Below are 23498 nucleotides of genomic sequence, written 5' to 3' on the forward strand. Positions count from 1 at the left end.
GATGTCTGAATTAAGAGTTGGTGCTCAGAAAGAAAGGTCCCTAAAAGTTAGGTAACTAGGCAGGAGGGGAAGTGGCTTAGAAATAAGACAATTCAAAAAGAAGTGTGAAGCACCCAACTTACAAGACTCAGTGAGATGGCTCTGACTTGGGCTTAGACTTTGAGTCAAGCTTTAATTTTGTGTACTGTCATCCTTGACACTGAAGTTTCTCCAAAATGTGTTCATTTTTTAAGAATATGTGACACATTATTCACATGGTAGGCTTATGACATTTATGTTATCCTAGTATATCAAATAAAAGCCCACATGAGACAACTTAACATGAATTGATCTTTTTTGGTGTCTATTCATTCCTGTAGCATTCTAGGTTCATGCCTTTACCAACTTAAATAATGAGAAAAATACATATCTAGGTCTCACTGTTTGAAGCCCTCTATTACATTATATTCCCTGATGTCAAATTAGAAGCCCTGAGATGAACAATGTCCTGTGCTGCACTTTCATTTCACAGCCAGTGCTGGCCTTGTTCACTGTTTCTTGTAACAGGATTCCTTTCAGTTGTTTTACTATCAATGTGATCGTGAGGAAGTTCAACTTTCTGGGATTCAGTTTCTCTTCTGTATAGCGTTGGTTTTTGTGAGGATTAGAAACATATATGTAAATTACGTAACCCAGTGAATGAAATAGGAAAAAAATTTTTTTTTCTGAATAAAATTTACAGTACAAGATGATATGGAATAACATTTATTTCAATTATAAACTTCTGACTTGAAATCTTAAGAAATTAAACCATAAAAATCTGGGAAAAATAATGCAATCAGATGTTAAGAGCAATGATATATTTTGGTTTAATGCCCAGAAGCTAAAAAATTATGAAAATAAATTCAACAACTCACCTTTCCATTTCCTGTAGAATGCTTTTGATGTCTTTTCCTAATTTAAACTTTTTTCCAAATGGAATGTCAGAAATAATAATATCGACACTGTCTGAAGGCAGTGGCAATTCTGAAATACAGAAATTATAGTAAGGTCAAATATTGTAACCTAGATAATGAGAAAACTGAAGTACACAATTAGTTTTGCATGTTGAATAAAATTTAGGGTTGGTAATATTGCTTCGAGGTAACCACATGATCTTAAAATGCTTTCCAAATATCTAAAGATTAATAGCTATTTACTGTATTTTGTCCTTTGAAAAAATGGGTTTTCAAATATTATAAAATGATGTAAGTTTAGTGGAATTTTAAATTAACCAGAAAATTCAATTTTCTAGACACATTACATGCATAGAGAGTTGTGGGATTCAGGAAGAAATATGATGTCTAGAAAATGTTTTTACAACATTATATTCTATTTCCCTTTCATTATTATATATAAATTTTTGTATGATAGGTTTCAGTTTCTAAGAGAGAATCCACAACTATCATTATATTTTTCAGGGGAAACTTAAAAAATTAAAAATATCTATAAAAGCCCTAAGATTAGAGAAAAAGCTATAAGATCAAAAATCAACACCATGAATATCGTCGCTAAACAAAACTAAATACGGTATCTGATCATTAAATTGAAATTTCCTGCTCCTCTTAACATTTTCTTCTCAGCATTACATTTCTTTAAGGCAATATACCCAACTTTTGCACCCAGGTTTCCTGTGTGTCTTCCCCTTTCCCACCCATCATGTCACTCAAGTATCTATAAGGTAGAAGGGTTCTCAAATTTCAATGCAAAAATGCAACCTAATCCTATAGAAATGCAATAAAGTTTAAATAATCTTTGTTAAATATCATATAAATTTTGGTTGGCCGGAAATTTAAAAACGAAACAAAAATTCCTCTTATCTGGTAAAGTCTAATGACCACTTGCTGGCTGTCTCCTAATCCTAAACCTTGTGAGAGAGCAGCAGAAAAGCAGAATGTTAGAAAAAAGCTAGTAGTATCTTTTAAACCTAGGCAGGAATTCTTTTTTTCCCCCATTTTTGTTTGTTTTGCAGTTCTAGGAATTAAATCCCAGGTAAGCATTTTATCATAAGCCAAAGCCCACCCAAGGTATGTTTCACTTCATGTGCTGTGTTTTAGGGTGCTGATACTGAACACATCTATTTCAGCCTTTCTATACTTTTTGCAAAATGACTAAAGAAAATAAATAATAAAGGAAATCACAGTGATCAAATGTTTTACATGTAAGAAACTACAAGATATACTCAACTTTGCTCATTTATAAGTCTTTCTTCTGTCTGATACCACACACACAGCACCTGCCCGTAAATTAGTTTATTAGTTGCCCAGTTTGTCCAGGTTTGGTAATGGTGTTGTTCTTTTTTTTTTTTTTTAAGTTCTGGTTGTTCTCCATTTTTTCTATATTATATAATTTGCTAAACTGCTTTATAAATAACTTTAGAAGGAATAAAATTCACATAGGTAGACAAGACTAATTTTTTAAAGAGTTCCAGAATTAAGCAGTGGAATCTTCCAACCAAGGACAAAATAATCTGAACTTCCGTTGCTGTGGTGTGCAGTGCTGGCTGACAGCCTGCTCTGTTTGGCTCTGTGACTAGTTAGCTCTGGGATCCTGGGAGGCTACTGCTTCAATTTCCTCATTGTAAAATGGAATGGTAGTGCCTACCTTAGAAGTTAATAAATGGGGGAAAACATTTAGAACAGTGCCTGGCACATGGTGAGCACTCCATGAATACTAGCTATTTTTTAGTTGTTATTTACAGTGTCCTCTCTGATGTCTATAGGAGATGACAGTCAGGTGGAGCCCAGTGGGCCAGAATCCTTCAAAGAGTTCAAAAAACTTCTAAAACTGTGAGCACCTAACCTTGTAGGACTAAAATACACAGTAAAGGCTTTTTATTTATTAAATACTTTAAACTGCCTATGAACAGTATGCTTGTAACTAAAGAGATAAGACTAAAATAGAAATAGCTCAAAACAAGCAAAAATCATTTTTTTTAAACATCTCTTCAGGATGATTGAAGAACATGAAAAAAATTAGTTTTAAAATACTAGTTGCTTTGAATAAAAGAACTGCCCCATTTTCCCCTTTTCTGAGAAAAAAGTGGGTAAAAATTGCCTAAAACTCATTATGGCACCCAGGTATTTTCTTTCAGTAGGTTTTATGGGCCTTCCGGGTATCTTTTTAATGTATATACTTAACAAAGACTAGGTTGTTTGAGGGCTTTTATAGAATTGATCACGTTCTTCTTCCTAGTTTCCTTCCTATACTTTCTGCTGTTTGTTATTCTTTCCAGTATTCAGGTTTATTACTTTGATGTCTGTCACATAACAATAATTCCCATAGTTATTTAAAATTAGTTCTATATTTAAATTAATTCAATCTCTGTTCCTCTGCTGATTCATCTCTTAAATGTCTGGATTTTATTAAAAATTCCCCCTGCCAAAAGCCTATTACTGAAATGTTGCCTGAACTGTTTCATATTGAAAATGTCTCCTCAAAAATAACATTTTAGTTATGTATAATATTTCTGTGTCACATACTGCTTCAATAACCTTGTAAATAGGGATCTCAGAACATTATAAATAAACACTATTCTATTGGCAATTGCTCTATAACTTCGCTTATTTCCATTGTGGCCAAAATAAAATTAAGTTCACTGCATTAGATCATTTTCCCTTCTTTAGTTGCTGCTGCTAGATTTTTTCCTTTATGTTTATTATTCTTTTTCCCATTTAAATTAAGTGTAAGAGAATGCAAATCCTTCACTGAAATTTTAATCTGCCATCTTGATCCAGAAGTCTATAATAATTAAATAAGCACCTTATAGTGTGGCATGTGAATTGGTTACCATACAATTGTGCAGTCAGGAACACTGCCAAGAATGAGGATGCTAGAAAGAAAAGTTTATACTTACGAAATACTTACTATTGGTTTAATATGGGGAACCTAAAAATAAGGATCCATGAGCATTTTAATGCACTTTTAAAAAAGTAATAGGCAAAGTAGTTGTGGTATATATTCACCCACACACTGACCAGCTTCTTACATGTATTAGTCTCTAATCCCATGTTATCACTGGTATTTTTCTGAAGAATACAGTGTTTTTAAAAATAGGAACTTTAAGTTGCCTTTTTAATAAAACGCCTGTGATCAAAGCTTCACTTTCATGTTTAAAAACTTCTCTTAAATTACAATATGTTTATCTGAGGAAATACTTTGTTTGCATGTGCTATAGAAACTCTAGAGATCAGAGCAAATTTTGCAAAATGGAAGATACTCTTGACTCTTCTCAATTCTATTTTTTTTTCATATGGATAATGTAAAGATTTCAGTCCTCCAGTTCACAGTCCTTCCAGAATGCCTTTGACAAATATTTCCACAACACAAAATTCAAGTTGACTCTACTATTCTTTTGTTTTGCCAAATTTAGATACTGCAAAATTAAGGCCTTCTCAATTTCATTCCATTCCATTTTAGAAGACACAGATGTCTAATTAAAATGATGAAAGTCATCAAGAGATTCTTCCCACAATATATTCAAAGTACATTTACAGAATTTGAGAATTAAATCTCGAAGATTACTGAGCTTGCAATAATGTGTTCATGTCTTTCTTGGTGTTTTTAGAGATAGATTTAAATGTCTTCCTGTTGCCAACTTTGTTTTTAATAACTGCAATTCACAAAAAAATTCAAAAGCGACAGTTTTGTTACTCCATTTGCTGAAATCTTTGATTACAGATCGCCAATGGATTTTGAACAAAATGAAAACAAAATTAGGCAACTTGTTTATTTTTTAAGCAAAGCCTATAGCACTACCGTAGGACTGCTTTACAAAGTAGTTCTTCAAAAGCTTCAAATTTTAAACCCAACTAATGACAGAGAGAAAGTGTATCACTACACTGCAGTATAGTTTTGCATTCAAGCAAAACTTCATTACAAATAGCTTGCAGTCAATTACTCTGTGTATGTTTAAAAAATAAAGTGCTGATTATTTTCAAAGTTTAAAATAAAGTGCTGATTATTTTTAAAGTTTCTATATCAATTGACAGAAGGCTGCAAACCAGAGGTAATTACGAGTTATATGGTACCATGTTAAATTTCAGGTACTTTACTCCGTAGGTTTTAGCAAGATATGAATTTTTCTCCTGTGTTGGTCTACCAAATTAATGCATAAGTGGAGACATATATGCAATGCTGAACTAAATTTATGGTAACATTTACAAGGATGTTTCATTTTTCACAAGGAAAAATCTACATTTCCAAGAATTGTGGGGGGGGGGGAGCTGAACTACTACTGGAATTGGCTTAACTTGATTTTGTTTGGAAGCATCCAAAGATGTTGCTACAAAACTGGCAATATTTGTCTGCAAAGGTCTTCTAGCGGAGCTAAAATATCAATAGCCATAGTTTCATTTTGCTTATGTGCATGAGAAAACTTGGAATTGAATATGAGCAAAATTAATTTAGAAGAATAGTCATTTAATCTAAATGAAAAGTCATGCTTCATGGAGAGATACTTAAATGCATTTTCTTCAGCTTCATGTGATAAATAATTGGCTTTGGCCAAGTATCCTAAAAATAACTGCTAGGTTTTGAAGTAAATGCTAGATGCTGCTATACACAGATTTCTTTCATTTGGGCCCTCATAGTAGATGGTAAATGTCAACAAACATTTTACTCAAGTTATGTGTTCATCATTAGCTTTCTTGAGAATTGGAAACTCAGTACTTTTTAATTTAAAATGCATGTTTAAAAAATTTATTGCTGCTAAAAAAGTTTATTATAAAACAGAAGTGGTACTGAACAATAAAATGATACCATATGATCATCCAATACACACAATAACAATAGTGCACAACAAAGGAAAAGACCTTTGCTGCCAGGACACTCTCTAGGTGGTGAGCTTCTTTCCCCTATTTCTTACATATACTTCATGGACAACCCAACAATCAGGTTCCACTTTCCCTGACTCTCCAAATCAGGCAGTCGGGCAGCTTCATAAATCTTGTAGAAGACGGCATGGGCCACGAGATGCTGTGCTGAAAGGGTAGGGGCCAAGGCAGCGTGGGCAGGATAAGCAGCAGGAAAATGCACGAGCATGAAGGAAAATGTAACCATGCATGGTGCATGGACAGATGTGGTGGAAAAAGTCCATCCTACTACTGGCAATAAATGCCACCTGAGAATAAAGTATAGTAGTTGCAATAATCTTGTTGTTTTATACTCTACCACTGATGTGACATGTGACAGCCTGTAGAATGTCTAATTGGGAAGGCTGAAAACATTCCTTTTTACCTACCTATCTTGTTTTTTTTTTTTTTTTTTTTGGTATGGGGGATTGCACTCAAGGGCACTTGACCACTGAGCCACATCCCCAGCCCTATTTTGTATTTTATTTGGAGACAGGGACTCACTGAGTTACTTAGCACCTCGCTTTTGCTGAGGCTGGTTTTGAACTCACAATCCTCCTGCCTCAGCCTTCAGAGCTCCTGGGATTATTGGCATGTACCACTGTGCCCAGCTCCTACCTATGCTGTTCATATTTTAACTAAATCATAAATGTGTTTCTCTGGCTCAAATCTGATTGTTACAGCTTCCATCTTATATTGAGAATGTACATATATCCATAGATTAAAACCCAAACAGTGATTAACTGTCATTTCCTAAGATAACTTATAACACAATATTCATTTGATTCTTAACTGCCATGATGATTAAAACTCAGGAATAAATATATACAATTTCTTTTTTTTATAGTAGTACAGAGTTATAAAACAAAGTGAATATTACTTTAAAAAGTAGAAAAAAATAAAGTCATTAAAGCACAATAGAGAGAATGAGATTGTGTAGAAACATAAATAATGATGGGTGTTTTAGGTATAATGTGTTTGTACATCAAAATCAATGATCAAATAAAAAAGAAGAATATAATGTTGCAGGATAACAGAAAAATTGCTCATTTGCTATACTTGAGGCACATGAGAAGGGAAGTATCCCAGTGCACAAGTGGTGAGACATGCCCTGGGACAGGAGAAGGCAGACGGGAGGACAGTAGAGTTGAGAAAGGTCACAAACTAGCAGCAGAGGTTAGTGCACATTTCCACATAACCACACATACAGAGGTCTTTAATTCATAATATGTATTAGGCACTATGCCATGTGGATTAATGTATAAATCCTCATCAAAGCCTCAGAAAGTAGGTATTATTATCATCATCTTGTAAATACAAAGAATACAGAGAGGTTCAGATTTCTCAGAAGGCCACACAGAAAATAAATAACAATAAAGCCAGAATTCACACATGTTCTTAATTACAACAGTCAATAGGTGTGAGATCCTGAAATCTGTCAGTGTTAAAAAGGATTCATGGATCTCAGCATTCTAAATTGTACTTATGATGAGAACCGTTAAAGGCAGAACCAAACAGAAAATAATTTAGTTAGAATATCCACCTCTAACATAGAGATAAGAAATAGAAGGCTGATAATTAAAGAGTTAATACTGGCTCTGTTAGTAAGATCTACAGATCCCCAGACTGAAATTCACCATTAAAGTCTATGATGATAAAACAGCTTACAATAGACGCTTTAGTCTTTCTTCCCAAAAGCCATTCTAAAAACAAGTGATTCACAAAAGAAAAATCTACAAATAAAATAACCTGAAAAACATTCAACTCAATAATAGTCAAAGAAAGGTATTTAAATAAACCAAATTTGCAAAGTTTTAAAAACTGTAATAAAAATGGTGATACATCAACAAAGGCTTCTGGAAAGGTGTACTAACCTCTGCTGCTAGTTTGGTGTGACCCATCACAACTCTACTGTCCTCTCTGTCTTCTCTTGTCCTAGGAGTGCATGTACCACCACTTGTGCACTGGGATACCTCCCTTCTCAGGTGCCTCGAGTATGGTAAATGAGCAATTTTTCTGCTCTTCTGCAACACTATATTCTTCCTTTTTATTTGATCATTGATTTTTGACATACAAACACATTGTACCTAAAATTAATTCTGATTTCTATCTTCTAAAAAAATTCTCATTTAAGGTTGGGGATGTAGCTTAGTGGCAGAGCACCTGCCTGGCATGTGCAAGGCCATAGGTTTGATCCTCAGCACTGAAAACAAACTAACAAACATACTCTGTTTGAATCCCAATATTCTTCCTTTCAGTTACTACCCCATTTCTTTGCTCTCCTTACCAACCAAAGTGCTCCTGAGAATGATCTAAACTAGCCCTCATGGGGGCTCTGTGATTTGCCTTGCAGGCTCGAGGTCCTGGGTTCAATCCCCAGTACAGAAAAAACAAAACAAAACAAAAAATCCCCACAGAAATTCAACTAGCCATCTCTAAGTTCTTCTCTCCCACCCCTCATGCCCACTCCAGGCAGGCTTATGTTCTTGCTGCTCCACAGAAACAGCCCTTGGCCTCAGTTTACTTCACCGACTGGCAGTGGGTCGCACAGCTGGTTACCCTTTCTCTTCCCTGGATCCTCTCACATCATTGGCTATTCCTCTACTAGATACTCAGTTCTAGCACTCAAAGCATCTGAATGTGCTCAAGAGCGCAGTTCTTTCCCTTCACTGTTTATACTCACTCCCTAAATGATCTCATGGATTTAAACGTTATCTGTACTCTCCAACTCCAGATTTGTATGCTGGGCTACTAACCTGACATCTTCTCTACATGGTATCTGATAATCATGTAAAACTGAAAAGGTTCAAAACTCTTGTTCTTCCTTCAGGCTTCCCTGCACCCTCTGGCTGCTTTAAGTTGTTATTCTCATTCTTGCCCTCACACTCCATTGCCCAATCCAACAACAAATCCTGTTTGATCTACTTTCAAAGATAAATACTTGACCTCTTTTCCATCACCTTCAGGTACTCCAATTCAGCCCAAGCCACCATCTTTTCTTACTGGACTACTGCAACAGTCTTTGCTTCCACCCTTGCTCCACTAGTCTATTCTTACCATGGGAGTTAGAGGGATACTTTCAAAAACTAGGATTTATTTGGTTACCTGATGCCACAGAGAACTCCTTTTGTTTTAAAAACACTGGAGTGCCTTTGCTTTTTTTTTTTTCTTAAAGTAACACTTCATGGGAAATGCCTCCAAAATGAAAACAGATAAAAGTGAAGGGGTGTGGTGGGGGTCTGGTAGACAGCTCTATGTTCCCTTCCTCATGCCTACAGGGTGCTCTGGCAAATGTAAAGGTTCCAAACCACTGCTCTGGATCAGCTGGTGGACTATTGGCAGAATGGCTAAAATGCAGTCACTGGCCACAATCAACTGTGAGATCTCAATGACCCTGGCTGCTTTATTATGCTTTTACACAAAAGTTATCCTCATGTTTTGTTCTGTTGATACTCATCTTTCCTACTTTTCCATTTTAACAAAAAATTTTAAATGATATTTTGTTCCTCTTGACTATAGGCTTGACACCTATCCAGTGCCAAGAAAACTCAAATTTCTTAGCTGGAAATGAAACTTGACATTTTTAAAGAGAGGTGTGTTAAAGAAACAGAAGAAATAAGAAATGCGAGGTTACTTTATAATAATCTGAATACCATGGCTATTAGAGAAATGTTATTTTGACAGGACTCTACAGATCTGATTCCCAGTCAAGTTTGTCACTGCTGATATCATATCAGTAAAGAAGCAGCAATTGTTTCTCTATCTCACAGGTGACCAATGGTCCAGGGTCCAGATTTGCCCCAGGCCTTCCTGGCTTCTTGAAAGTACTAGTTTTGTAAACTGTGACAGGTAGTTACTTATTCCTGTATATATCAGGGGTACTATCTAATGTGAGGTTGGAAGAAGGAAAAATAATTCAGAACAGTTCATATAGTTTATCTGAAAGAAATTAAAATTATTACTATTATACTATTATACTGCTGTCTAATGCGTATATTACCTGATCCCAGATTATGAACTAAGAATAATTGAGATGCAACAAATACCACTTAAAAAGGCATGCTTTTACTAAATGCTAATGTTTTAAATGTTGCTTCTCAATCATAAACCTTTTGAAAAATTAAAAAGTTACAATTCTGGAAGTAATCTGAGTTTTAGCCCCATAGATATATTATAAGGTACAGAAATTAAGCCTTTATATATAGAAAAATGATCTTGCTTTTATTTTCTTACCTATAACAGAGACTTTAAGCAACTCAATTTTATCCTTAAGGCCTGCAGCTTTCAGATTGTCACATGCACCAAGTAACTGTGAGTCGCTGACATCAGCACCCATATAGTATGCACTCTATGGGGAAAGAAAGTCATGTTTTCAGTATAAATACAACTGTTAGATATTTCAGTAGTTAAGGACATCTTGTGTTTTCTCAAATGGTGAAAATTATATCAATAATTAAAAAATTCAAGTTATAACAAAAATTTACAGTGTTCTTTTATAAGAATACTATATAAATTAAAAATTAAAAGTTTATATTAAAATTTTAAAATCTATTAATGTTTTACCATTACAAATGTCTAAACACTTTGGGGATTAATATAATCTAATCCCCATGATTAATTATTGGAATCCTGTCACAGAGAAAAGAAGTTAACACAACAATTTAATCAACTCTTCAGAATCGATTTTAATAATAGGGAATGGTACTCATATAATTAAAAATAATCCCTAAACAGACAATCTACTTGTAAATAACTGGCAAGAGATCACACATGCTGATTAAAGTAAATACATTACTTAGTTTACACCAAACTTTACAACTTACTGGCCATTCTTTAGCAGCTTCCAAAAGTATTGTTCCAAGTCCGCACATTGGATCTAAAACAAATGCACCAGGCTATAAACAGAAATACAAATTAGGTATTATTAAATCTACCATAATAGGTCTACCATAAAACAAGTCTTCTTCCAACCTGGAGAGTCCATATTTCAGGAGTAAAGATTCCTTTTTATACTTTCAATAGGCATTTCAGGTAGTTAAAACCTTAAAGCAGGAATGTGTTTGCCATGTTTGAAGATTAGGAGGGAGGCCCCTGTGGCCAAAGCAAAATGAGAGAGAGGAAAAAGATGGCGATATCATCAGGGAGGTAGCCAGGGGATGCCATCCAGGAGACCTGGATGGGGTATGCTGCAGGTACAACAACCTCCAAACCTCAGAGGTCTAAACCACATCTAGCTCATACTACACACCTGCAGTAGGATACCCAGGGCCTCTGCTCCTCACTCTGGAACCCAGGCTGATAAAGCAGTCACCTTCAGAGTACTGCCAGCACCATGGCAGAGGGAGGGAAAGCATGACAAATTGTGCCGAAAGGTGCCACATCATTTCCACTAGCACTTAAATGGCTGAAGTCAATGGACACATGGTTTCAAGGATCCATGAAAGTAATCTTATCTGTACTTAGGAGGAGAATAGGAATTTGGAGGAACAACTCATCACTCCCACTCTGGAGCTCACATCATGTCAGATCTAGTAGGTACTGTAAGGATTCTAGTTCTATTTTTAAGGATGAGCAACTAGTTGAGGGTGTGAGTAAAGGAGTCACATGATATTAGGAGACAGGATATTTCAAGGGGATCATCTGTCTGCTCTCCAACCACAGACCATAGAGTGCTAAGAGTGCTAACCAGAAACTAGTTAGGGAGTCCAGGCAGGAGACAATGGTGGCCTGGATTAAAAGCAGTTGGATTCTGAATATATTTTAAAAGGTAGCACCATAAGGAAGAATCAGATGTGGAATATTAAAGAAAGACAACAGTATGGAATGACTCAACCTTTTTCAGTTGAGCAGTGGAGAATAGCTGCCTGTGTCCGAGACGGGGAAAGAGTTGGGGAGGAAAAGATTTGGAGGAGACAAGAGCACACTTCTCTGGACATGTTAATTTTGAGAAACCTTTCAGACCTTCAAGTATAGACATCAACTGAGTCAACGGATATATGAATCTAGAGTTTAAGGGTTCAAGTCACAGATATTAATTTGGGAACAGACTATATGAGTGCTCTTTTTACAAAACAGTCTACATTTATAAATGGTATTTAACACACTGGAACTGATGGGATCATCTAGGGAAGTTAAAAGGGAAGACTATATGTTAGGTCTTGGAGATCTAAATACTGATGTTTAGAAGATGAAGATCTAGATCTGCATAATGAGAAGCATCATATATGAATGTAGGAGGGGAACCTAGAGTGGAGGTTCTGAAACAAAGTGAAAAAATCTGTTTCAAGGACAATGGTAACTTGCTAAAAGAAGATGAGCAGGTTCAGTGGCATACTGGTGATGAGGCCTGATGGAAGTGGGTGTACACAAGAGAATGGGAAGAAAGGAAGCAGAGGCAGCACACTTTTTTTCTTACATAAAAGGAGGCAGAGAAAGGGGGTGGTAGCTGAAGAAATATGTGGGTCTGGGAGACAGTTCTTGTTCCTTTAAGTTGCAAGATATTTAGCAAGTGTACATGCTGATGCCACTGCCCCAGTATAGAAAAAAACATCCTCAGTCCACAAGAGGAAACAGAATCCAGTACCCAAGTACTGGAGTCAAACAGACAGTTCACTCCTGTAATGACAACAAGGCAGAATGTGTGGGCACAGATTACGATATATTGGTAGATTTGGTGAGCAGAACATGCTAAAGTTCTGTCCTGATTCTAATATTTAAGTTAAATAAGAAGGAAGAGTTACTAGGAATAGAACCACCATATAACTTAGCTATCCAATTTCTTGTTATTCATCCAAAAGAACTAAAATTAGCCTACTATAGCAATCCAGCCACATCTATGTTTATAGCGGCACAATTCGTACTAAGTGAAATAAGTTGACTGAGAAAATCAAGGGTTGAATGTTTTTTTTCATATGTGGAAGCTAGAGCAAAATAAGGGGAAATGTATGTGGGGATAGAAAAGTGTGTGGGGGGAGCAAAAGAAAGATCAGTAGTGTCAAGGGAGGAGAAGAGAGGGAGGAGAGGAGAGAAAGTGGGGGAAACGGGGACCAAAGTTCATGCATGTATGATTTTGTCAGAATGAACCCAATGACTATGGTTAACCATAATGCTCTAACAACAAGAAAAAAGACAAAAAAAAAAAAAAGAGTTATAAGTGTGGATAAGATAATATATAATGACTATAATAACAGAGCATAGAATATAAGCTGTAAAGGAGGGAATGAGGACAGGTGGTGAGTGACAAATAGTAGGTCAAATGACTGGAGGTCCCTGGTGAAATCCTTAGGGAACCAGTGGAAGCAAACAGGAAAGAGAAGGTGTTAAAAGCAGAATAATAGCAGGTCTTACTAAGCTGCACAGGCTGGCCTTGAATTCCTGGGCTCAAGTGATCCTCCTGCCTCAGCCTCTTGAGAAGCTGGGATTACAGATGCATACCACCATGCCAGGCTAAAAACAAGAGTTTTGGGAAATCTGGAAGGGATATTGTTATGGGTATGATAAGGCCTAAGATCCACCTAGAGCAGATTCTTAGAGGAAGGGAAACCAAAAAACTAAGAGGCAGGTTATTGACTTGCTATGAAGATCATAAAGAATTACAGGACTGGGGATGCAGCTCTGTGGCAGAGTGGGTATTTGCCTAGATGCAGGAGGCTTTGAGTTTGATCCTCAGTACCACACACACACAAATTATGACAGGAATATGGTTTATACTCTAATAAGATGACAGGGAGTGAGATCTTATACATGACTAGGATGTCCTAAAGGCATATGCTTCAAGGGCCCTGAGAGACTCTGGGCAGAAGGGAGGAATCAATTATCCAAAAGGGGAGATAAGGAACAAGCAGGACACCTACCCCACCTTCAGGCCTAGTGGTACTCAGATGTGGGAGAAAAAACATCCATCACTTGATATGTCTATAGAGGAAGCAGGGTCCTCAGTGGACAGCCAGGTATCGGTCAGAGTCAGAGGGTACCTAATGGAAAGAACCAAAGTATTCTTCAGGAGAGAGAAACATTTCCCTGGCACTAAATTCTAAGGAGAATATAATATGGAAGGGGAGTAAGTTAACAAAATAATGATTTATATGGCAATTTATTAAAATTAATAAGATGAGAATGAATTATGATCTTAAAATGTGCCAGACTTTGTGTTCTTCCTCCTCCAAGGTCTGTGTTCAATAAGGTAATCTGACCTAAGATAGCTTAAGTATCTTTATTTTACCTTCTACTCATGTCATTTGTAGACACAGAATACTTCCAAATCAGAGTATTTCTGATGCTCACAATAACCACCAAGACTTACAGAACTTGATTTTCCTTACTTGTTAATGTATATTAAAAAGGAGAAACAATTATGAGAAATGTGAAAAATATCTGACATCCCTATTTTGAAATTAAATATTTAGTTGCATTGGCCTACCCAAGATTGAGCTGGGTGGGCACTGCTCTGGGTACAAGCTCCAAGGGAGGCACTGGATCAGGCTTCCTCTTACTTCTTACATGCTTTCTCAGACCTCCTTTGTTGGTGAGGAGAGACATTTGGAGGAACATTTCTAACTCTTGGTACAAGCAAGACAAACTGAGAGTAAGGAAAAATTCTTATCAAGCATTATGTTTTTATATTTGTGATCATTTGTTTTTGATTTTTCTGAAACATGTATGTTTATATTAAGATAAAAGTAACATTCCAAATTTGTAGGTGGTTATATAAATTTATATTTAAATATAAACTGTTGGAACCACTAACAGTTTAGAAAACAATAAACTGTAATCATTCTTCTTTCCTTACCCTAAATGAAATTTGGGATCAAGATTTAAATCAAATAAAGAAAAGCATGGGTTCTGGGAACATGGTAATCTGAAAGTACATCTTCTACTTCTAACTCCATTTCTGCTGAACCAAGAGATGTTCAATGATACCATTTACAGGATTTCAACCACTGAAAATACTTTAGCAAACATACTTTGGCCCTAGTAAGTCAACAAAGAAAAATAATAGGAGATCTAAGGGGCTGTGGCTCCCTTCTTAATGTAACAGAGCTAGAGGAACCACATAAGATTTGAATAAAAAAAGTAAGAGAGTGAAATGTGACACACATATTCTTCTAAAGCTAAAATATTATGATTTTTAAACTAAAAATATTAATAAGTGAATTAAAATAGAACATATCTCTGTGATTTTTATTATAACTTGGATTATAATGTTCAAGAATAACTTGAAAAGCAGAGCCAAAATAAAAAGAGATGGAAATCATGTAAAAAAGAATAAGTGACTTGGAGGATGGTCAAGAAGCTTAACATATTCATAACAGGAATTTCAGATATAGGAAAAAAAAGAAGAGTTCAAGGTTAAATTCACTAAATAGCTGAAGCAATAATAATTAAATAAATAATGGCAGAAAGAGTACCTGGGCTGGAGAAATAATAAATGATAATAAATAATTATATACTCCATATTGTTGCCATAGCAGTAATGAAGAATTATACATTTTCTATATGTCAGGCACTGTTCTAATTGCTTTTATTAATACTAATTCATTTAGTCTTGACAAGATCCTATATATCATTTTCATCTTGCAAATAAGAGACTGAAGCACAGAATGGTCAAGTGTGCCTTAAACTTCACAGCTAGTTAAGTGCCAGAGCTGGAATTAGAACCCAGGCAATAAGACTCTAGAAGGCAACTCTGGGCTGAATAGAAAAGACACATATAAAAGGAAATTCTGGTAAGATTCCTGAACTCTAAGATTAAAGAGAAAAGTCTTACAAGCTTCTACGTGTAAAGAACACATTGTCTATAAAGGGAAGAAAAACCACAGTGGCATGGCAGGCTCATCTATGGAAAATGAAATAGTACCCATGGACCTTGGAGAGAAGCACCACAACTCAACAACCCTGGGCCCTGCTGAGACGGGTGAACCAGGATGAGAAGGAGACACTTGAGGAGAAAGGAATGTAGGCAGTATCTTACTCAAACACTATGTGTGAGGAAAACACCCAAGAAAAGACTAGCCAAGCAACAAATAAAACCAGAGCAGAGGCCTGGAACTGAGAGAGGCAAAGAGGAAAAAAAAACAGGAAGGAGCAATACATCTGCAGTACATCCTTGTGTGTTAGAACTTCTCTGTGAATGCTCAGGCATAGACTGTGATATTTAAGTTCTAGGAAATTTTGAAACAGAAAAGGCAATATTAAGGGAAGTTCCTATATACAATAAATAATTTAATTTAATCTAGTTGCTGCGGTTGGTAGAGAAAGGGGGTAATAATGTTTCAAAGGTCTCATTGTAGGCAGGAGTATAGAGAAAAGAATCCTCTAAAGGTCTCACCTCACCATGGGGAAGAGGGAGAAGTTGGTAAAAATGATAATTTTTACCAACTGTCTAGGGAGTAAAAAACAGTGTGTCTTAGCAGCTGAAGCCAGTTGATATATTGCTTTAAAGTACAAGTAGAGCTCTATGTGTTTAATTGAGAGAGCTGGGAAAAGGAACTTCATAGACAAGCACAATAAAATTTCCAAGTGTGGGAGAACAATGGATTAGCAGGTAACTTCATCAAAACAGCAAACACGAAAAGTAAACATAGGGGGCTGGAGATACAGCTCAGTTGGTAGAGTGCTTGCCTCACATGCACAAGACCCTGGGTTAGATCCCCAGCACCATCAGGTAAAAAAAAAAAAAAAAAAGTAAACATAGCTGGGCATGGTGGTGTGCATATCCTCACAGCAGCTTGGGAGGATGAGGCAGGAGGATCTTGGGGTTCAAAGCCAGCCTCAGCAGCTTAGTGAGGCCCTAAGCAACTCTTTTTTTAAAAATTTTTTATTTATTTATTTTTTAGTCATACATGACAGTAGAATGCATAAGCAACTCTTGATGAGACCCTGAGATATATACAAAAATTCAAAAATAATATACAAAATAATAATATAATATATATAAAAAAGGGGCTGGGGATGTGGCTCAGTGGTTAAGTGCTTCTTTAGTTCAATCCCCAGTAAACAAAACAAAATGAAACAAACAAACAAAAAAGTTACAAAAAAGTAACCAGATGAATTAAGAAGTTTTGAATGGAAAAAACAAAACAAAACAGAATATAGTCAAGTCTGAAAGACCCAGACCATCAGAGTGGGATAGAAAAGATCAAAGCAGTTGTGTGTTGGTAAAAAAAATACTTAAACTTGAAAATAAAGTAGTAGGAAAGACATTTTAGGCAAACACAAAAAGAAAGGAGTAAAAAATATTAATAAGGAATAGTGAAAGTTAAGTTTTAAACTTACTCATCAAGATCAAGAGGATTTTATGTACAATAGAAAGGTACAATTTTGTAATGAAGCAATAATGTGTATGTACCAAACCACATAGAAGCTAAATAATGCAATAACTAATAAAAATGCAAAAACAATATAAATACAATAATATGAGATTTCAAAATAGCTCTTTCAGAAAGGAGCAGATAGTAACACAGTAAGTGAAGGTCATAGAGAACATTTCTTAGTCAGAAAATAAAATTATCAGGCTGGGGCTATAGCTCAGTGGTAGAGTGCTGTCCTAGCATGTGTGAGGAACTGGGTTCGATCATCAGCACTAAAAAAAACAATAAACAAATAAAATAAAGGTACTGTGTCCATCTATAGCTAAAATTAAAGAAAGAGAAAAGAAAATATATTTTTTTATGTTCATAGAACATTTACAAAAATTGATCAAGATCTTAGTTATAGAGAAAAATTTTAAGATGTAGAGACAGACCACACCTTTGGACTACCACACAAACAATTAGAAATAATAAAATGTGATTAACTTTTCACTCAGCTTCTTCATAGCCAAAGTACACAGAAATATATCACTGTAGTTTTAAAGTGTAATGGCAATGACATAAAGTAAATAAATGAATAAATAAATATGAGAAAAAGAAAGCAAGCAATCTCTTATTGTCCACCAATAAGAGACTATATAAGTTAACTACGGAAGAGACTGTGCTAATAGCAAAAATAAAAACATTTTCATTACCTTAATTTCTGCAAGAGATGCCATTGCCCACGCGATGGTGGATCGAAGTCCAGCAGTCTTGATGTAAGTTCTGCTGGCTAAGGGGATTCTACAAAGAAAAGAAGCTGTTTACATACCAAATATTACTATATATTAAAAAATAGGATATAAATAAAAATGATGAATCTGTCCGTATCTAGAACCACTTTAGCACATTCATCTAACATATCTCAAGAATTATCTAAATTAGAAAAATTTTAACCTTATTCAAAATAATTCTCTAATGGACACTTTGTTTAATCAGCCACTGTGATACTTAAATTCTTTGGAAACTGAAATTTAAACCCTCACGTTTAATTTATAAAAATTTAATTACACATGAGGGAAATCTTTCTCATTTAGTATTTCCTTATCTTCCCATATACAACAGACCGTTCCTTTCTCTCTGGAGTCAAGAGGAACACACTGTTTTTTGATGTAGGTGTAGTTGGCTGAATGGATACTAACCTTCAAACCTGTTTTCTACCAAAAAATCCCTTTTGTAAATTTGCTTTTTGCTTATTTGCATCTTTCTCAAAAGATGAAATGAAGCATGACAATCCACTGTCTAAAATAACTTACTGAATAAAGGGATGAAGCAGACATCTCCCAAATGAGTTTACTGGTCTCTGTTCTATATCATCATTGTTACTAATCACCATTGTTACTATTGGTGTTTCCAGAATCGATAGAAATTTTCTTAATATGTTAAGATATTGTCAAAATATATTATTTCAAACTTTCTAATGCTATAAGCAAACAACATCTTGGAAATTAAAGTAGTTATGATTTCAAGAATTTGTGATGGTTTGTTCTGGGGTAGGCTTGTTCTGAAACTACTAAGAGGGCTCTTCTATAACACTACCCAAACACACAGTGTTCTCCACTCTTCTTAAAGACTTTCAACAGAATTCCATGTATATAAATTTATTAAATATTGATTTCTTCCATGATCTATTTCCTCATCTTTCTTTGATTTTAAATTATCCTGTCCTGGTTTATACTAACTGCAAGCCCCTTATGTGCTTAGAAATAAGATGATATACCCCTTTCAAATAAAACAGTGTAGTAGTATGCCACTATAATGAGAAAGTTCTGCATGGCAAACCCATGGGAACTTTGCTTTTTAATAAAGTTTTTTTTTTCAGGAAACATTAATTCATATTATAAGTAATACTGTATCTATACATTCGAAATCAAGAATGTAAACTGGCAGGTGAAAAGGCTATAAAATATTTCAATCAATTAATCACTTCTACAGGGTAAGTTCTACTGGTAATTCTACAAGCAACTGTCTTGCTAGAAAACATTTTATACTTTAGACACCAAAAATACATGAATAAATGAATAAATAAATAAAATAAAATAAATGAAACAGTATGGAAGACCATTTTTTTGGTCTCTAAATGTTTATTTTATTTTTTTTGATTCTTTTTAGTTACATAAAATATTAGGATATATTTTGACATAATCACAAAAGCATGAAATATAATTTGCTCTAATTCAGTCCCCAGTACTCCCCACTTCCTCCACTCCCTCCCCTGCTCCTCTCCCTTTACTCTGCCAATTTTCTGCAATTTATTTATAGTTTTTTTAAACATTAGTGTCTTGTGGGTATACCTGTTGTTGGGATCCACTGTGGTGTATCCATGTAGTGCAAACGGAAGTGTAGTCACCTTCACTCCACTGTTCTTCCCTCTTTTAGATCCTCCTTCCTCCCCCTCAATCCCCTCTCTACTCTACTGAGCTTTCCTCTATTTTGATGAAATTCCCTCTCCCTTTTTTGGAAGACTGTTTTCATGAGTATGTATTACAAAGTTTATATTACCAACTTCTAAGTAGCAGGGATTTATGTGGTACCTTCAAATTTTTGACAATCATGTATACATTTTTACCAACACAGCTTTTATTTTTGTGGAGCTAACTCTACTAAAATGTCATAAATGTGAATGTGTTTTTACTTTGCTGAAAGCTAGGTGAAAGTGATCTGCTATTACTCCAATAAATGGTCCCTGTTAAAATCAGTATAATAAAATTATTCAGGGGAAGACAGTATTCACAAACTCCTTGCAAATAAAAACAATGCTCTACTTTCATAGTGTCTGACTAATGTTTTAAATCAGATTGTAGCTGGCTTTTATGTAGTTCAAAGTAAATGTGTTTTTTGCCCCCCCTTTCCACATATCCATATATATATATGTATATACATATATACATATATATATATATATATTTATATATATATATTATTCTCTTGCACACCACGACAAATACACTCTTACCCACATCTCTAGCCTAGATTTGAGCCCCAGATCTTTATCTTCAAATACCTGCTTGGGCATTTTTACCTGGAGGTGAAGTAGTGTATGTTCAACAGATGTAAAGTGAACACACTCTCCTCTCCCTCTTTCTTGCATATACATTTCTGTTTTCTTATTCCATTTGCTATCCATATATTGGACACCCTAATGTATATCTTCAGTCTAGACTTGTCACCTGAACTTTAGAGCTGTAACTTTAAATATCTACTTGGACGTTTGTCACTGAATATAGTTTCCTTTCCCTATATTTTGTATCTCAGTGACTAACACTAACATCCACTAGTTGCCTAAATCAGAAATATGAAGGTTTTCCATGACTCCTTAACTTTTCCATGAATTCAGTCCTTCTGTTACCCCCAGTTTTTGGTTTGGTTCAGTTCTTCATCATTTATTGCCTGGACAGAGTTTAAATCCTCTCTCTTTTTCATTTTAAAATATAATTTCCTTAGTAATTATTTTAAATCACATATATAATCACTTTACCCTTGTGCTTCAAATTCTTATGGCTTTAGAATGAAATCTAAGTTGTTTAACATGGCTTACAAGACATTTTGTGCCTTTTCCTTAACTGTTCAGTCTAATTTTTGACCACTCTCTGTACCCTCGGTCCCATCTGTCCTGGGACTACTTGTCATCCCCTCATAACTCAAGCTTTCTTACATCTCTGTGCCCTGCACAAGCTACTCTTTGTCTGTTAAGAATTTTCACTTCTTGTGTCTACTAAGGAGCCCTTACTTATTCCCTTCAGGACTCCGCTTAAGTGACACTGCTCCATGTTCTTTTCCTCATGTCCTCCTTTAGCTAAATCCTTTTTTAGTTGGTCAAGCATTTATCATATGTCTGTTGTACCACTAGACCAAATTCCTTGAACTTTGAGGGTCTGGTACACAACTGATGTTTCAAAGGAAATTAACAGGGTGAATTAATCTCACTCTAGTAAATGCTTCTCCTCTGACTAGCTGCTGACTTAAAAACAAAAAGTTGAAATTTATTCAACACTTCCTTATCCCAGAAACAGTACCAAGCATTTTCACATGGAGTATCTCATTTATCTCATTCAATTCCAACCACAAAGCTATAAAGTAGGCAATATTATTTTCCTGATTTTATAAAAACAGAGAAATGATAAACTGCCCAAGCTTGCAGTTAAATGGAAGAGAAGGGAGAATTCAAGTCCATAGTTCTTATCCATTATGCCATCACTACTAGGTTATATGTACAGTTAATGGCCTATGGGGCTAACTAATACCCCAATAGTTCTTTTCTTTAAAGAAAGTACAGCTCTATTATGAACAATGTCTTCAGGAACTACTAAAATATACATTTTGATGTAACCTTCAAATTTCCTGTCTGTTCTATACTGTTTCATCACTTCTCACTTTTTTTTTTTTTTTCCTGTTTTCAGGGTCATCAGCTTGTCCCTTCTTTTGTCAAATGCTATCTGCTCTTCATGTCTTCATGTCACTTTTTTGCTCATACCCAGTAAATTGTTCTTTTTAGCCAACACATCATCAAGACCATTTCTTCCTTTACTAGCTAGTAAAACTGACTTATCACCAAGCATCTATTAAAATCTTATCTACAATCACTGTTCACTCAAGATCTGAGTCTTAATTTTCAGGTGCATACCTAGTTATCCGTAAATTTTTAAGTGTATTACCAAGTAATATTTAAAAATGCCATAAGCCTGACTCTGAGTGTTTCTATGAACATAAAAATAATTTGGAGTAATAAAATATAATGTCTTTAAAATGCTATATAAAGCTATATATGGTTGCTACATAAGAGTATTTAACACTTCTGTATATAATTAAAAATTTTTTAAATTAAAAGACAGTAGAATAAATCTAACATAATTTTCCTATGTACACATATGAAAATGCCCACCCATAAGAATGGGGTCCTAATCAGAGTAAGATATATCCCATTCTTGTATAATTTTATCAAAATGCATTCTACCATCATGTATAACTAAGAAGAACCAAAAAATAATAATAAAAAATGTTTATATATGCACACACATAAATTAATTAATTAAAAATATTTTTAACTATATTATAAATTCTATTAAAAACATTTCATATCTTGTTTCTTTTGTTAAGCTTTCCTATCTTTGTTTTGGTGATCATCAATATTATTCTGACAAATGTGATCATTTCTTCAGTCTCCCCATCCTTCATGTCAGTTATGAAATCTTAAAATGTAAGACAGGCAAAAGTATTGAAATTAAAGTCAATCAGTTTTATAAGTATTTTACAGTGATTAGGGCCTGGAGTTACAAAAGGTACTGCAGTAGAGCAGCCTAGAAATGGTTCAGGTGTAGGTGTAGGAGAGCAGGATAGGTTTGATCTGCAAAAACTTGTAAGGTATTAGAGTAGGTGGGGTCCAAGAGAAACGAAGAGGGCATTGACATGTGATGACCTCTCAGGACTTATGGTGCCAAGAAATTTTACTTAGCATGTAATGTGATCTTTGTTGGTCATGGAAATGCTGGTAGAGCCTACCATATGGCTGGCACATAGCAAGGTACTCAACCATTCACCATTCTTAGATATCTACAATGTTCTGAGCATTGTGCTGGTCAAATACTAAAGCTCACCCTTAAATAAAAGTTTTTAATCTTAACATAAAACTTAATAATCTTAAACATTTAAAAATATATCCTGATTTAAGATTTCAGATGCATAAATATGAGCTTAAGGTAAATACGTTATTCTCACAGGATTTTCCAGATCTTTAAAACATCCTACTGCCTAAAATCACCTAGGAAAAGGGTATTTAAGTCACTTAATAAGGAGTTATGCATATAAAATGAAGTTTTATTAATATTTGCTATTAATATTTACATTCTTCCAAGAAACTGGAAATCAATGGTTTTATTCAACCAGGTCTTTCTCCCCAGAAAACCTAGACAAATACCTGTTACACAGGAAGAGTTCATTGGGTATTTCTTAAAAGAAACAAATCATTTGTATTTATTATTATTTAGTACTCTACATGTCTAGGGAGACCCATGAAAAATTTAAAAACTAGCAATAACCTGTTACAATAAAAGAATAATGGCAATAAAATCTGGAGAATATTCAATATGAATTTAAAGAACTACATTTTATTTTCTATATATTTCTAATATGCCAACAGACTAAAAATTTTAGCTTAAACAAATAAAATCTGGAGAATATTCAATATGAATTTAAAGAACTACATTTTATTTTCTATATATTTCTAATATGCCAACAGACTAAAAATTTTAGCTTAAACATGGGTTTGAAAAAATCACTTAAA

At 34.8% G+C, this 23498-nt stretch overlaps 1 protein-coding gene across 1 annotated transcript in view; it reads right to left on the minus strand.

Annotated features, from left to right (window-relative positions):
* The window catches only part of Thumpd2 (THUMP domain 2 tRNA and snRNA guanosine methyltransferase), a 42947-nt gene that overhangs the window by 7008 nt on the left and 12441 nt on the right, over positions 1 to 23498 (minus strand). Inside the window, exons 6-9 of the mRNA XM_076832856.2 lie at positions 17875 to 17962; positions 10694 to 10765; positions 10104 to 10218; positions 897 to 1005 (exon numbers count right to left, since the gene is read on the minus strand). Coding sequence (XP_076688971.2) covers positions 897 to 1005; positions 10104 to 10218; positions 10694 to 10765; positions 17875 to 17962 — 384 coding nt within the window. The remainder of the gene's footprint in view (positions 1 to 896; positions 1006 to 10103; positions 10219 to 10693; positions 10766 to 17874; positions 17963 to 23498) is intronic.

This window comes from Callospermophilus lateralis, chromosome 14 (genome assembly GCF_048772815.1).
Source record: "Callospermophilus lateralis isolate mCalLat2 chromosome 14, mCalLat2.hap1, whole genome shotgun sequence".
NCBI classification, from domain to species: domain Eukaryota; kingdom Metazoa; phylum Chordata; class Mammalia; order Rodentia; family Sciuridae; genus Callospermophilus; species Callospermophilus lateralis.